This window comes from Guillardia theta (genome assembly GCF_000315625.1).
Source record: "Guillardia theta CCMP2712 unplaced genomic scaffold GUITHscaffold_343, whole genome shotgun sequence".
Lineage (NCBI taxonomy): Eukaryota > Cryptophyceae > Pyrenomonadales > Geminigeraceae > Guillardia > Guillardia theta.
In genome coordinates this window covers 1-12072 of record NW_005434334.1, presented here as the reverse complement: position 1 = coordinate 12072, position 12072 = coordinate 1, and the positions used below count along the sequence as shown (strand labels likewise).

Sequence of the window (12072 nt, the reverse complement as noted above, 5' to 3'; positions counted from 1 at the left end):
TCTCCGGACACTTAGCCTCCTGGCGGGCCTCCAGGGGGTCTGAGGCGGGGCTGAAGGCTGCAGTCGGTCTACTGACCGGCCCGGCCGGCAGGATCCGTCGAGAAACAGGGGGGTCAAGGGAGGTTTTCTTCCCCCTGGGAGAAATGTCCTATGGGTTTTTGGATCTGCGATATAAAAAAGTCTTGTCTCGGTCACGTGATGTGTCACGTGACCGGTCAGGTGAGCCTGTCAGCCGGGTCACGGCCCCTGTCAGCCGGCTGACATGTCACGGGCCTGCTGACACGGTCCGCTGACCGGTCACGGCCGCCCGGAGAGATCGGGCCCCCGGCCACAATCTCCGGACACTTAGCCTCCTGGCGGGCCTCCAGGGGGTCTGAGGCGGGGGAAGGCTGCAGTCGGTCTACTGACGGACCCGCGGCCGGCAGGATCCGTCGAGAAAAGGGGGGTCAAGGGAGGTTTTTCTTCCCCCTGCGAGAAATGTCCTATGGGTTTTTGGATCTGCGATATAAAAAAGTCTTGTCTCGGTCACGTGATGTGTCACGTGACCGGTCAGGTGAGCCTGTCAGCCGGGTCACGGCCCCTGTCAGCCGGCTGACATGTCACGGGCCTGCTGACACGGTCCGCTGACCGGTCACGGCCGCCCGGAGAGATCGGGCCCCCGGCCAATCTCCGGACACTTAGCCTCCTGGCGGGCCTCCAGGGGGTCTGAGGCGGGGCTGAAGGCTGCAGTCGGTCTACTGACGGGCCCGGCCGGCAGGATCCGTCGAGAAACAGGGGGGTCAAGGGAGGTTTTCTTCCCCCTGGGAGAAATGTCCTATGGGTTTTTGGATCTGCGATATAAAAAAGTCTTGTCTCGGTCACGTGATGTGTCACGTGACCGGTCAGGTGAGCCTGTCAGCCGGGTCACGGCCCCTGTCAGCCGGCTGACATGTCACGGGCCTGCTGACACGGTCCGCTGACCGGTCACGGCCGCCCGGAGAGATCGGGCCCCCGGCCAATCTCCGGACACTTAGCCTCCTGGCGGGCCTCCAGGGGGTCTGAGGCGGGGCTGAAGGCTGCAGTCGGTCTACTGACGGGCCCGGCCGGCAGGATCCGTCGAGAAACAGGGGGGTCAAGGGAGGTTTTCTTCCCCCTGCGAGAAATGTCCTATGGGTTTTTGGATCTGCGATATAAAAAAGTCTTGTCTCGGTCACGTGATGTGTCACGTGACCGGTCAGGTGAGCCTGTCAGCCGGGTCACGGCCCCTGTCAGCCGGCTGACATGTCACGGGCCTGCTGACACGGTCCGCTGACCGGTCACGGCCGCCCGGAGAGATCGGGCCCCCGGCCAATCTCCGGACACTTAGCCTCCTGGCGGGCCTCCAGGGGGTCTGAGGCGGGGCTGAAGGCTGCAGTCGGTCTACTGACGGGCCCGGCCGGCAGGATCCGTCGAGAAACAGGGGGGTCAAGGGAGGTTTTCTTCCCCCTGCGAGAAATGTCCTATGGGTTTTTGGATCTGCGATATAAAAAAGTCTTGTCTCGGTCACGTGATGTGTCACGTGACCGGTCAGGTGAGCCTGTCAGCCGGGTCACGGCCCCTGTCAGCCGGCTGACATGTCACGGGCCTGCTGACACGGTCCGCTGACCGGTCACGGCCGCCCGGAGAGATATAGCGTTGCTTTTCCGGCCGGGCGCTCATAGGAAAAATTGGCAATATTTTTTTTTTTTCGAAGGACCTGAGGGGTGCCTCCATCCCATGCCATCAGATAGTACCCCCCTTGGAGCAGGGCTGGGGGAGGGTACTAGCTCTCAGAAAAATGGTCGCTGCGCAGGGCAAATGAGGGGTGGGGTGATTTGAATTTGGGTTGCTTGGACACCTCACCACGCCAAACCAATGTAAAAGTACGAATTTTAGAAGTATATGTGGTACCATCTTAAAATTGAAGCATTTACATGGTACAAAACGAGGGCCAAACTGGTCGGAACCTCGACCTCTGAGAACCCCTCCGTTTGACTATGGTTGGGGGGTGGGGTGGACATGGAGCACCCTCAACTACCCACCTTTGAAAGAGTTTGAAACTCTGAAATAGGGGGTGGGGGGTAGCCCCCTTTTCTCATTCCCCAAGCCCTCTCTCCCTGGACGAGCAAGAAGCGATGAAATGGTGCCTTCCTGACTCGCGAGGATGAACCTTGACATTGAGAGACTTCGAATCCAACCCAACTGAGATAGGAATGAGATGAAGATCTCATATCATCCCTGTAAGAGATGATCGAGCTTCTTTCTCAACTCTGCAGGTTGGGCCAATATTTGAATCATCCATGCAGTAATGGAATATGTGCCCTTGGTTTAAGCAATCCGCGGATGTACTTGCAAATATGCTTCGAAGACAAGATGAAATCTTTATGATCAGGTAAGGCACTAACAATTCATACACCATTGAGCAGAAGCAACTCTGATCGACCCTCCATTCAAATTGCCGTGGGTTGCACGTTGCGCTCAAATGCATGGTTTGTAAGAATTTTGGATCCAGCTGTTCTTTATGTGACTTTTCTGTTTGGAAATGTTTCCTCATGTCATCACTCACTTTCAATTCCTCTAGTGTTACGGTCAGGATTCATGCACTTTACTTTTCTATCATTGTGGAGGCAAGTGTTACATGCACTCAACCGTTCACCGTGAAGATATGTTTGCACAGAGGATGACTTTTCCTGCCCGCATAGATGACTGTAGAGATCTGCTGTTGATCATGAATAACTATATCCATGATCAAGTGCATTGATAGCTGCATTTCCATGTTTCAGGACGTTAGATGAGTTTTCTGCTCTTCAAATTTTTCATCTGTCATGATATTTCCACAACGCTTTCGATGGCACAGAAACCTAGTCAGAAATGAAACAATGTGCAGATGATGCCTTTGTGCGTATCAATAAATGAGATGTTCTTCGAATCAATCCTGTCTGGTTTTGTCAGTTCACAATGCATGATGCTACTGTGCAACTGTAGACTTCTTGTCGCATGGCTTTACAGTGGATTTCCTTGTTATACAGAGCAAGCACTCGACGATTGTAAATGAATCGCAAACGCTACACATGCAAACGCTGTGAATCAATAAACAGAATTGCACATCCAGGTTAACACATCTTTATTAGAAGAGTTACAATCAGGGTACAAGTACAACCGACCTCCCTGTAATCCTTGCGACGTTCCATCTTTTGCCTGTCGGATGTGCATCTGTGTTAATCAAGAAGCATGTGACATGTGGCCACATCATAAATGCTCTACGGCCTGGAATATCAGCATCTTCCAAAGTGCTCATGTTTGCTCTGACATCGTCTGCTTGGCAGCAACTCGTTGGTGAACACATTCTGATGCGAGTCACACCAGAAACATTTACATGATGCATCATGTGATGAAATGACACAGGCCTTGGTGATTTGCAAAATGTTTCATTGTTCTAACACATCTCTGAAAACTTGGATGAATAATCCCGATCAGGACCACGGGACTTGCTTGATCATCATTGTCGAGCTGCTCACGGTTAAAATGCACTGTATTGCTTGCGAACCTATCAGACATACATGTGTTCTTGAGCTCACAGGTGACCGTACAGCTTTTGAACAATCCAGTCACCATCTGATGATAATTCCCTGTTGTCTTCAGTGTAACCTCCATCCATCTACTCCAGCTCAGTTTCCCTGTCATGCATCGCAGTTAGCTTAGGGTATTTTACGCCTCGGTTTCGATTGCAATGTATCCTCGTGATGGTGGTTTTCACTTGTATTGTTGATGCTCTTCGCTTACCAAATGATTTTTCGTGAGATTCACGACCTGTACGAAGCACTCCTCCAGGCTCATCACCTCTACACATCAGGAATTTCCTCTGAGTATGTTCGGTGAACATCTGTTCTGCACACTCGCTGTTTGCGAGCCATGGTTAGGACAGTACAACTCTTTGTTTCTCTGATTGGCCAAGCCTTTGGGATAGAAAAGAGCGGGGATGATAAGAAGTTGGAACACTTTCCATATCTGTTTCCTGAATTTGATCCTGCCAGTCACTCGGATATGGATGATCATGACATGGTTGATGACGATGGACATGAAGAGATGACTGTGGAATTACCTGCTCAGGATTTTGGCATGATGGCTTCTTCTCAGGCAACAGTTATTCCTTGCAATCATTCGACTTTAGCTCCTTGTGAGAGTGGGCCCCCTCGTACTTCGCAGTGTCATTCAAATGTAGGCATCGAGGCCCACGGTGGTTCAGAAGAAATGCCGATCATTGAAACCTGTGGAAGTCATTCACCTTCACATGCAAGTGAGCATGAAGGGCCAACCTCTCACGATCATGGAACAAACCGCTGCAATCCGCCAGTCACGGTGGTAGCTTCTGGCTCAAATTTAGGTTCCAAGCCCAGGCGGAGAAAGCAGCCCAAGAGTCCCTTGGCAAAGTTTGTCATAGGAACAATGAAGAACCCTCGAATCAAAGAATTCTTGAGAAAAGAGCTCCGGTCGGACGAAGACTTGCAGTATGCATTGAGGTACATTACAAAGCTCTTCTTGGCAGATGAAGTTGAGGGCAGCATTGGTTTGACAGTTTCGAATGTAGCTTTGAAGAAATATGTGGCAATCATGAAATTATCTCCCAGGACTAGCAATCACGTTGCGACTCCCGTACGGAAGATTTGTCGAACACGCGTCACAATGACAAACAATCTGCATGAAGAATTGGAGGTGTTTTGCACGGAGGAAGGAGCACACGGTGCTTCGCTGCGAAGGACTATTGAAAAAGTGATAGACCGATTGAACCTTGGAAAGTATGACAAGTTGATTGTAACCGTCAACAGCGATTGTACAAAATTGACAAAATGCTCAAGCAGTGACAAAAAACATACCGAGATTACCATCAGTATTTTGCCGTACCATACCAAGCAGAATTCTGCCGAATGGATCAGTGTGCATGAAACCAGGATGCGATTTGCACCAAGGCTTGTGACTTTGATGATTATTCCCGACAGGGACAGCGGTGAAATTTAGAGAGAAACTTTTGGCATTATTACACTGAGGAGATCCAAGATTTGCAGACAGAAGGGGTGCATATTCACGACGGGAAGGCTATGTACGGAGCGGACAAGTCAAAAGCCGGCGGCAATGCTTCAAACAAGATAGGCATTGAATTTCTTTTTCGAGCAGACTTGGCGGGACATTACGCTTATCTGCAGCGAGGTGGACCGCACGATAGCGATGGTGAATTTTGCATCCACTGCAACGAGAAGCTTCATAGCAAGAAATCTGCGAAGTTTTTTGCTGTTCACACTGTCTCAGCTGAAGAAAGGTTTACCTGGCACGGTATTTGCAACGAGTACCAAGTTCTTCCTAAGGACATGCGCGACTTGAATCTATTGGTCAGAGAAGGTCCAGGATTTCATGAACTCTTCGATTCCTGCAGTAAGGCAGAATATGACCAGCTCAAAACAGATCACAATCGGCAAGTCATTGACAACTGCATGGCGTTTCCAGATGATTTAATTCCTACAGGGACAAAAATAGCAGTTCAAAGATACATCCCGATCTGCAGGCAATATGAAGAACTGCGACCCTTGAAGTTGACCGCGATGGATTTTATCTACTGCTCATTACACTTGAAGATGCGAATTTGCAATACGATTATCAAATTTATTCATTCTGTGGCTGATAACAAGAGGAAGCTGTCACACATCAACCAGGTATTTGAAATGAATGGCGTACACATTCAATTAAGTGAAAAAAGGTTACAAGAATTTCGAACACAGCTAGATGGCGATCAATGCAATGATTTGATTCGGGTATTGCCTGAAGTTATTCGAATCATATGTCAAGACGAAGAGAAATTGAAAATGTGGGATGAGGCAATTGAGCAGCTACGAGATATTCTTTTTCTATTACAGACGCAGCACTTTGCGAAGATGAGTCAGGATCAAGCGAAGAATTTGCCCATACAGATTAGAAGCTTTGCGTACAAGTTGATTCGTTTGGTTGGACAAGCAAAACTTCTTCAGTCGTTCTACTTGCATTCAATGGTGTCTGGACATGTAGGAGACCAGTTCACATATCTCTACGAGAAATATGGAGTTGAAATTGGACTGCTCAACATGTCTTGCATCGAGCTTCGTCATAGGTTGCAGGGCCGTCCATCCTATCAGCGAGCATTGATTTTGGCCAACAACTACATCGCAAAATCAAAAAAAAAGTTGGTACCTTCGGATGAAGGATCTGCATCTGGGTCAGATTCCAACGATTTTCGCTGCCCATGTAACAGCGCAAACGGCCCATCGTTCAAGCAAGACCAGAAGGGAAAGTTCCATAAGTGTTGCAGAGCACATTTTACACTGGGTCAGCTCTTGTTGCAAAGCCACGTATGACCATGACTTGTACACGTCAGACTGAATTTTGTAGTGTTTTATTCATCCGAATAAATGCGAGTCAAATGTCTGCGAGGCACCCTGGTACGATTTTCTGCTGCCTCATGCTTGAACAACATATGAGATCCCCTCCAAATTATTCCTCGTCATGGAATCTTCCAACTTTCACTTCCAAACATGCAAAGTCTTACGAGTCGACTGAATTTGATGCAAAGACGAACAGTTTTGAAACGGCTGTTTCTCTTCAAGCAGATCTGCACAGGGCCTTCAAGGTATAGCGAACCAGATCCTGGCTCCAACTGGTACGGATTTTCTTTGAATGGCACAGGAAACTGTTCTTGAATGAAAGGGTGCTTGAGGATTGATTCACACACCGTCCAACAACACTCGCCTTTTTTCAAGCCTGAGCATGTAAGTCCTGAATAATCGCTGTCAGGTATTGCCAGCAGTGCGGCCTTCAGAATCAAGAGCAATGAGGTGACTTCGTCGTGCTCGACGTCCACTTCAACACGTTTGATATGAGGTTTTAGAAATGGTTCTCCACGTGTCTTGAACCACCGTTCCAATTCTGTCCTCAGCTTGTGTATATCTCGTGCAAGCTGAAAAGGGTCTACTTGACTTCTGACATTCAGGAAGAAGATTTTTAGCATGTCGAAAGTGACATTGAGCTTGCCAAAGAAGGATAAATGACATTCTTCATGACCATTCCTAGAGTTTATATCAAAGTATATGTAGCCAACACAAAGAAGACATTGTGGCAACGACGAACTTCCCAAACTTACGGAGGCTGCTGAACCTCTCATCGAGACTTGTTGAAAATTCACTCTAAAAACACCGATGATATCTTTCAAAGGGAACTCGTCTGTGTACAAACTTTGGAAACACTCAAATTTCTCCAAAGATCCTATCATCCTTGATGTTTGTGCATTGAATCGCACATTCTGGCCGACTTCTTGTAACATTTCCTTGGTGTACAAAATGTAGACAGATACCGAATGCTCTGAAGACTTCCGAATGATTCCATGCCTAGTTTTACCATGCAAATCTTGAAATACAACTCCAAGCGTAGGCTCAAGTACAAAATCAATATCCAGGCTGCTCAGCCGGTAACGTGCACACTTGTTGGTATGCTCTGGTTCATTCAGGACGAAAGCATTCGACGAAAAGAACAAAGGAGTTCTAAGCTGGTCTAGAAAATCTCGGGGTGATGATATTTCATCTTCAATTGCATCATTTTCATTCGCTTCCATCTTCCTTCTTTTCGCCACACCCAATTGCGCTGCATTTCTTGTTGATGCTCGATGCTCCGAGCGGTCCGCCATGGCTGTCGCTGCCCAGATTATACTCAACAATCCCCAAGTACAAACTAAAATAGTTTTGGCCGAAACAAGAATCGACTTATAAACTTTAATTTCGAAACCAGTTTGAAATCGTTTGAAACAGGTCTCCACGCCACCCCCTACACGCCTACACCAAAGGAACAACCCCCGCCGGTAAACCATGTACCCTAAAGAACAAAAAGCAAAATGTCAACGCTATGTCGGGCCCCCGGCCAATCTCCGGACACTTAGCCTCCTGGCGGGCCTCCAGGGGGTCTGAGGCGGGGCTGAAGGCTGCAGTCGGTCTACTGACGGGCCCGGCCGGCAGGATCCGTCGAGAAACAGGGGGGTCAAGGGAGGTTTTCTTCCCCCTGGGAGAAATGTCCTATGGGTTTTTGGATCTGCGATATAAAAAAGTCTTGTCTCGGTCACGTGATGTGTCACGTGACCGGTCAGGTGAGCCTGTCAGCCGGGTCACGGCCCCTGTCAGCCGGCTGACATGTCACGGGCCTGCTGACACGGTCCGCTGACCGGTCACGGCCGCCCGGAGAGATCGGGCCCCCGGCCAATCTCCGGACACTTAGCCTCCTGGCGGGCCTCCAGGGGGTCTGAGGCGGGGCTGAAGGCTGCAGTCGGTCTACTGACGGGCCCGGCCGGCAGGATCCGTCGAGAAACAGGGGGGTCAAGGGAGGTTTTCTTCCCCCTGCGAGAAATGTCCTATGGGTTTTTGGATCTGCGATATAAAAAAGTCTTGTCTCGGTCACGTGATGTGTCACGTGACCGGTCAGTGAGCCTGTCAGCCCGGGTCACGGCCCCTGTCAGCCGGCTGACATGTCACGGGCCTGCTGACACGGTCCGCTGACCGGTCACGGCCGCCCGGAGAGATCGGGCCCCGGCCAATCTCCGGACACTTAGCCTCCTGGCGGGCCTCCAGGGGGTCTGAGGCGGGGCTGAAGGCTGCAGTCGGTCTACTGACGGGCCCGGCCGGCAGGATCCGTCGAGAAACAGGGGGGTCAAGGGAGGTTTTCTTCCCCCTGGGAGAAATGTCCCATGGGTTTTTGGATCTGCGATATAAAAAAGTCTTGTCTCGGTCACGTGATGTGTCACGTGACCGGTCAGGTGAGCCTGTCAGCCGGGTCACGGCCCCTGTCAGCCGGCTGACATGTCACGGGCCTGCTGACACGGTCCGCTGACCGGTCACGGCCGCCCGGAGAGATCGGGCCCCCGGCCAATCTCCGGACACTTAGCCTCCTGGCGGGCCTCCAGGGGGTCTGAGGCGGGGCTGAGGCTGCAGTCTGTCTACTGACGGGCCCGGCCGGCAGGATCCGTCGAGAAACAGGGGGTCAAGGGAGGTTTTCTTCCCCCTGGGAGAAATGTCCTATGGGTTTTTGGATCTGCGATATAAAAAAGTCTTGTCTCGGTCACGTGATGTGTCACGTGACCAGTCAGGTGAGCCTGTCAGCCGGGTCACGGCCCCTGTCAGCCGGCTGACATGTCACGGGCCTGCTGACACGGTCCGCTGACCGGTCACGGCCGCCCGGAGAGATCAGGCCCCCGGCCAATCTCCGGACACTTAGCCTCCTGGCGGGCCTCCAAGGGGTCTGAGGCGGCGCTGAAGGCTGCAGTCGGTCTACTGACGGGCCCGGCCGGCAGGATCCGTCGAGAAACAGGGGGGTCCAGGGAGGTTTTCTTCCCCCTGGGAGAAATGTCCTATGGGTCTTTGGCTCTGCGATCTAAAAAAGTCTTGTCTCGGTCACGTGATGTGTCACGTGAACGGTCAGGTGATCCTGTCAGCCGGGTCACGGCCCCTGTCAGCCGGCTGACATGTCACGGGCCTGCTGACACGGTCCGCTGACCGGTCACGGCCGCCCGGAGAGATCGGGCCCCCGGCCAATCTCCGGACACTTAGCCTCCTGGCGGGCCTTCCAGGGGGTCTGAGGCGGGGCTGAAGGCTGCAGTCGGTCTACTGACGGGCCCGGCCGGCAGGATCCGTCGAGAAACAGGGGGGTCAAGGGAGGTTTTCTTCCCCTGGGAGAAATGTCCTATGGGTTTTTGGATCTGCGATATAAAAAAGTCTTGTCTCGGTCACGTGATGTGTCACGTGACCGGTCAGGTGAGCCTGTCAGCCGGGTCACGGCCCCTGTCAGCCGGCTGACATGTCACGGGCCTGCTGACACGGTCCGCTGACCGGTCACGGCCGCCCGGAGAGATCGGGCCCCCGGCCAATCTCCGGACACTTAGCCTCCTGACGGGCCTCCAGGGGGTCTGAGGCGGGGCTGAAGGCTGCAGTCGGTCTACTGACGGGCCCGGCCGGCAGGATCCGTCGAGAAACAGGGGGGTCAAGGGAGGTTTTCTTCCCCCTGGGAGAAATGTCCTATGGGTTTTTGGATCTGCGATATAAAAAAGTCTTGTCTCGGTCACGTGATGTGTCACGTGACCGGTCAGGTGAGCCTGTCAGCCGGGTCACGGCCCCTGTCAGCCGGCTGACATGTCACGGGCCTGCTGACACGGTCCGCTGACCGGTCACGGCCGCCCGGAGAGATCGGGCCCCCGGCCAATCTCCGGACACTTAGCCTCCTGACGGGCCTCCAGGGGGTCTGAGGCGGGGCTGAAGGCTGCAGTCGGTCTACTGACGGGCCCGGCCGGCAGGATCCGTCGAGAAACAGGGGGGTCAAGGGAGGTTTTCTTCCCCCTGGGAGAAATGTCCTATGGGTTTTTGGATCTGCGATATAAAAAAGTCTTGTCTCGGTCACGTGATGTGTCACGTGACCGGTCAGGTGAGCCTGTCAGCCGGGTCACGGCCCCCTGTCAGCCGGCTGACATGTCACGGGCCTGCTGACACGGTCCGCTGACCGGTCACGGCCGCCCGGAGAGATCGGGCCCCCGGCCAATCTCCGGACACTTAGCCTCCTGGCGGGCCTCCAGGGGGTCTGAGGCGGGGCTGAAGGCTGCAGTCGGTCTACTGACGGGCCCGGCCGGCAGGATCCGTCGAGAAACAGGGGGGTCAAGGGAGGTTTTCTTCCCCCTGGGAGAAATGTCCTATGGGTTTTTGGATCTGCGATATAAAAAAGTCTTGTCTCGGTCACGTGATGTGTCACGTGACCGGTCAGGTGAGCCTGTCAGCCGGGTCACGGCCCCTGTCAGCCGGCTGACATGTCACGGGCCTGCTGACACGGTCCGCTGACCGGTCACGGCCGCCCGGAGAGATCGGGCCCCCGGCCAATCTCGGACACTTTAGCCTCCTGGCGGGCCTCCAGGGGGTCTGAGGCGGGGCTGAAGGCTACAGTCGGTCTACTGACGGGCCCGGCCGGCAGGATCCGTAGAGAAACAGGGGGGTCAAGGGAGGTTTTCTTCCCCCTGGGAGAAATGTCCTATGGGTTTTTGGATCTGCGATATAAAAAAGTCTTGTCTCGGTCACGTGATGTGTCACGTGACCGGTCAGGTGAGCCTGTCAGCCGGGTCACGGCCCCTGTCAGCCGGCTGACATGTCACGGGCCTGCTGACACGGTCCGCTGACCGGTCACGGCCGCCCGGAGAGATCGGGCCCCCGGCCAATCTCCGGACACTTAGCCTCCTGGCGGGCCTCCAGGGGGTCTGAGGCGGGGCTGAAGGCTGCAGTCGGTCTACTGACGGGCCCGGCCGGCAGGATCCGTCGAGAAACAGGGGGGTCAAGGGAGGTTTTCTTCCCCCTGGGAGAAATGTCCTATGGGTTTTTGGATCTGCGATATAAAAAAGTCTTGTCTCGGTCACGTGATGTGTCACGTGACCGGTCAGGTGAGCCTGTCAGCCGGGTCACGGCCCCTGTCAGCCGGCTGACATGTCACGGGCCTGCTGACACGGTCCGCTGACCGGTCACGGCCGCCCGGAGAGATCGGGCCCCCGGCCAATCTCCGGACACTTAGCCTCCTGGCGGGCCTCCAGGGGGTCTGAGGCGGGGCTGAAGGCTGCAGTCGGTCTACTGACGGGCCCGGCCGGCAGGATCCGTCGAGAAACAGGGGGGTCAAGGGAGGTTTTCTTCCCCCTGCGAGAAATGTCCTATGGGTTTTTGGATCTGCGATATAAAAAAGTCTTGTCTCGGTCACGTGATGTGTCACGTGACCGGTCAGGTGAGCCTGTCAGCCGGGTCACGGACCCTGTCAGCCGGCTGACATGTCACGGGCCTGCTGACACGGTCCGCTGACCGGTCACGGCCGCCCGGAGAGATCGGGCCCCCGGCCAATCTCCGGACACTTAGCCTCCTGGCGGGCCTCCAGGGGGTCTGAGGCGGGGCTGAAGGCTGCAGTCGGTCTACTGACGGGCCCGGCCGGCAGGATCCGTCGAGAACACAGGGGGGTCAAGGGAGGTTTTCTTCCCCCTGGGAGAAATGTCCTATGGGT

General features: G+C 53.6%; 2 protein-coding genes across 2 annotated transcripts; one reads left to right on the top strand and one right to left on the bottom strand.

Moving 5' to 3' along the window:
* Positions 1-4278: 4278 nt before the first annotated feature.
* GUITHDRAFT_122487 (hypothetical protein) lies at positions 4279-4562 on the bottom strand (the record flags this gene model as incomplete). The annotated part of the gene is made up of 2 exons (XM_005818240.1): positions 4279-4282; positions 4336-4562. 2 exons carry the CDS (start codon positions 4560-4562, stop codon positions 4279-4281), a joined length of 231 nt encoding a protein of 76 aa, XP_005818297.1.
* A 1116-nt stretch (positions 4563-5678) lies between these two features.
* GUITHDRAFT_156630 (hypothetical protein) lies at positions 5679-6445 on the top strand. The gene has a single exon (XM_005818239.1). It carries the CDS (start codon positions 5853-5855, stop codon positions 6375-6377), a length of 525 nt encoding a protein of 174 aa, XP_005818296.1. The 5' UTR covers positions 5679-5852; the 3' UTR covers positions 6378-6445.
* The last annotated feature ends 5627 nt before the right edge of the window (positions 6446-12072 follow it).

Coding starts and splice junctions, on each gene's coding strand:
- GUITHDRAFT_156630 (XM_005818239.1), top strand. CDS start 5,853: ATGTGGGATGAGGCAATTGAGCAGCTACGAGATATTCTTTTTCTATTA.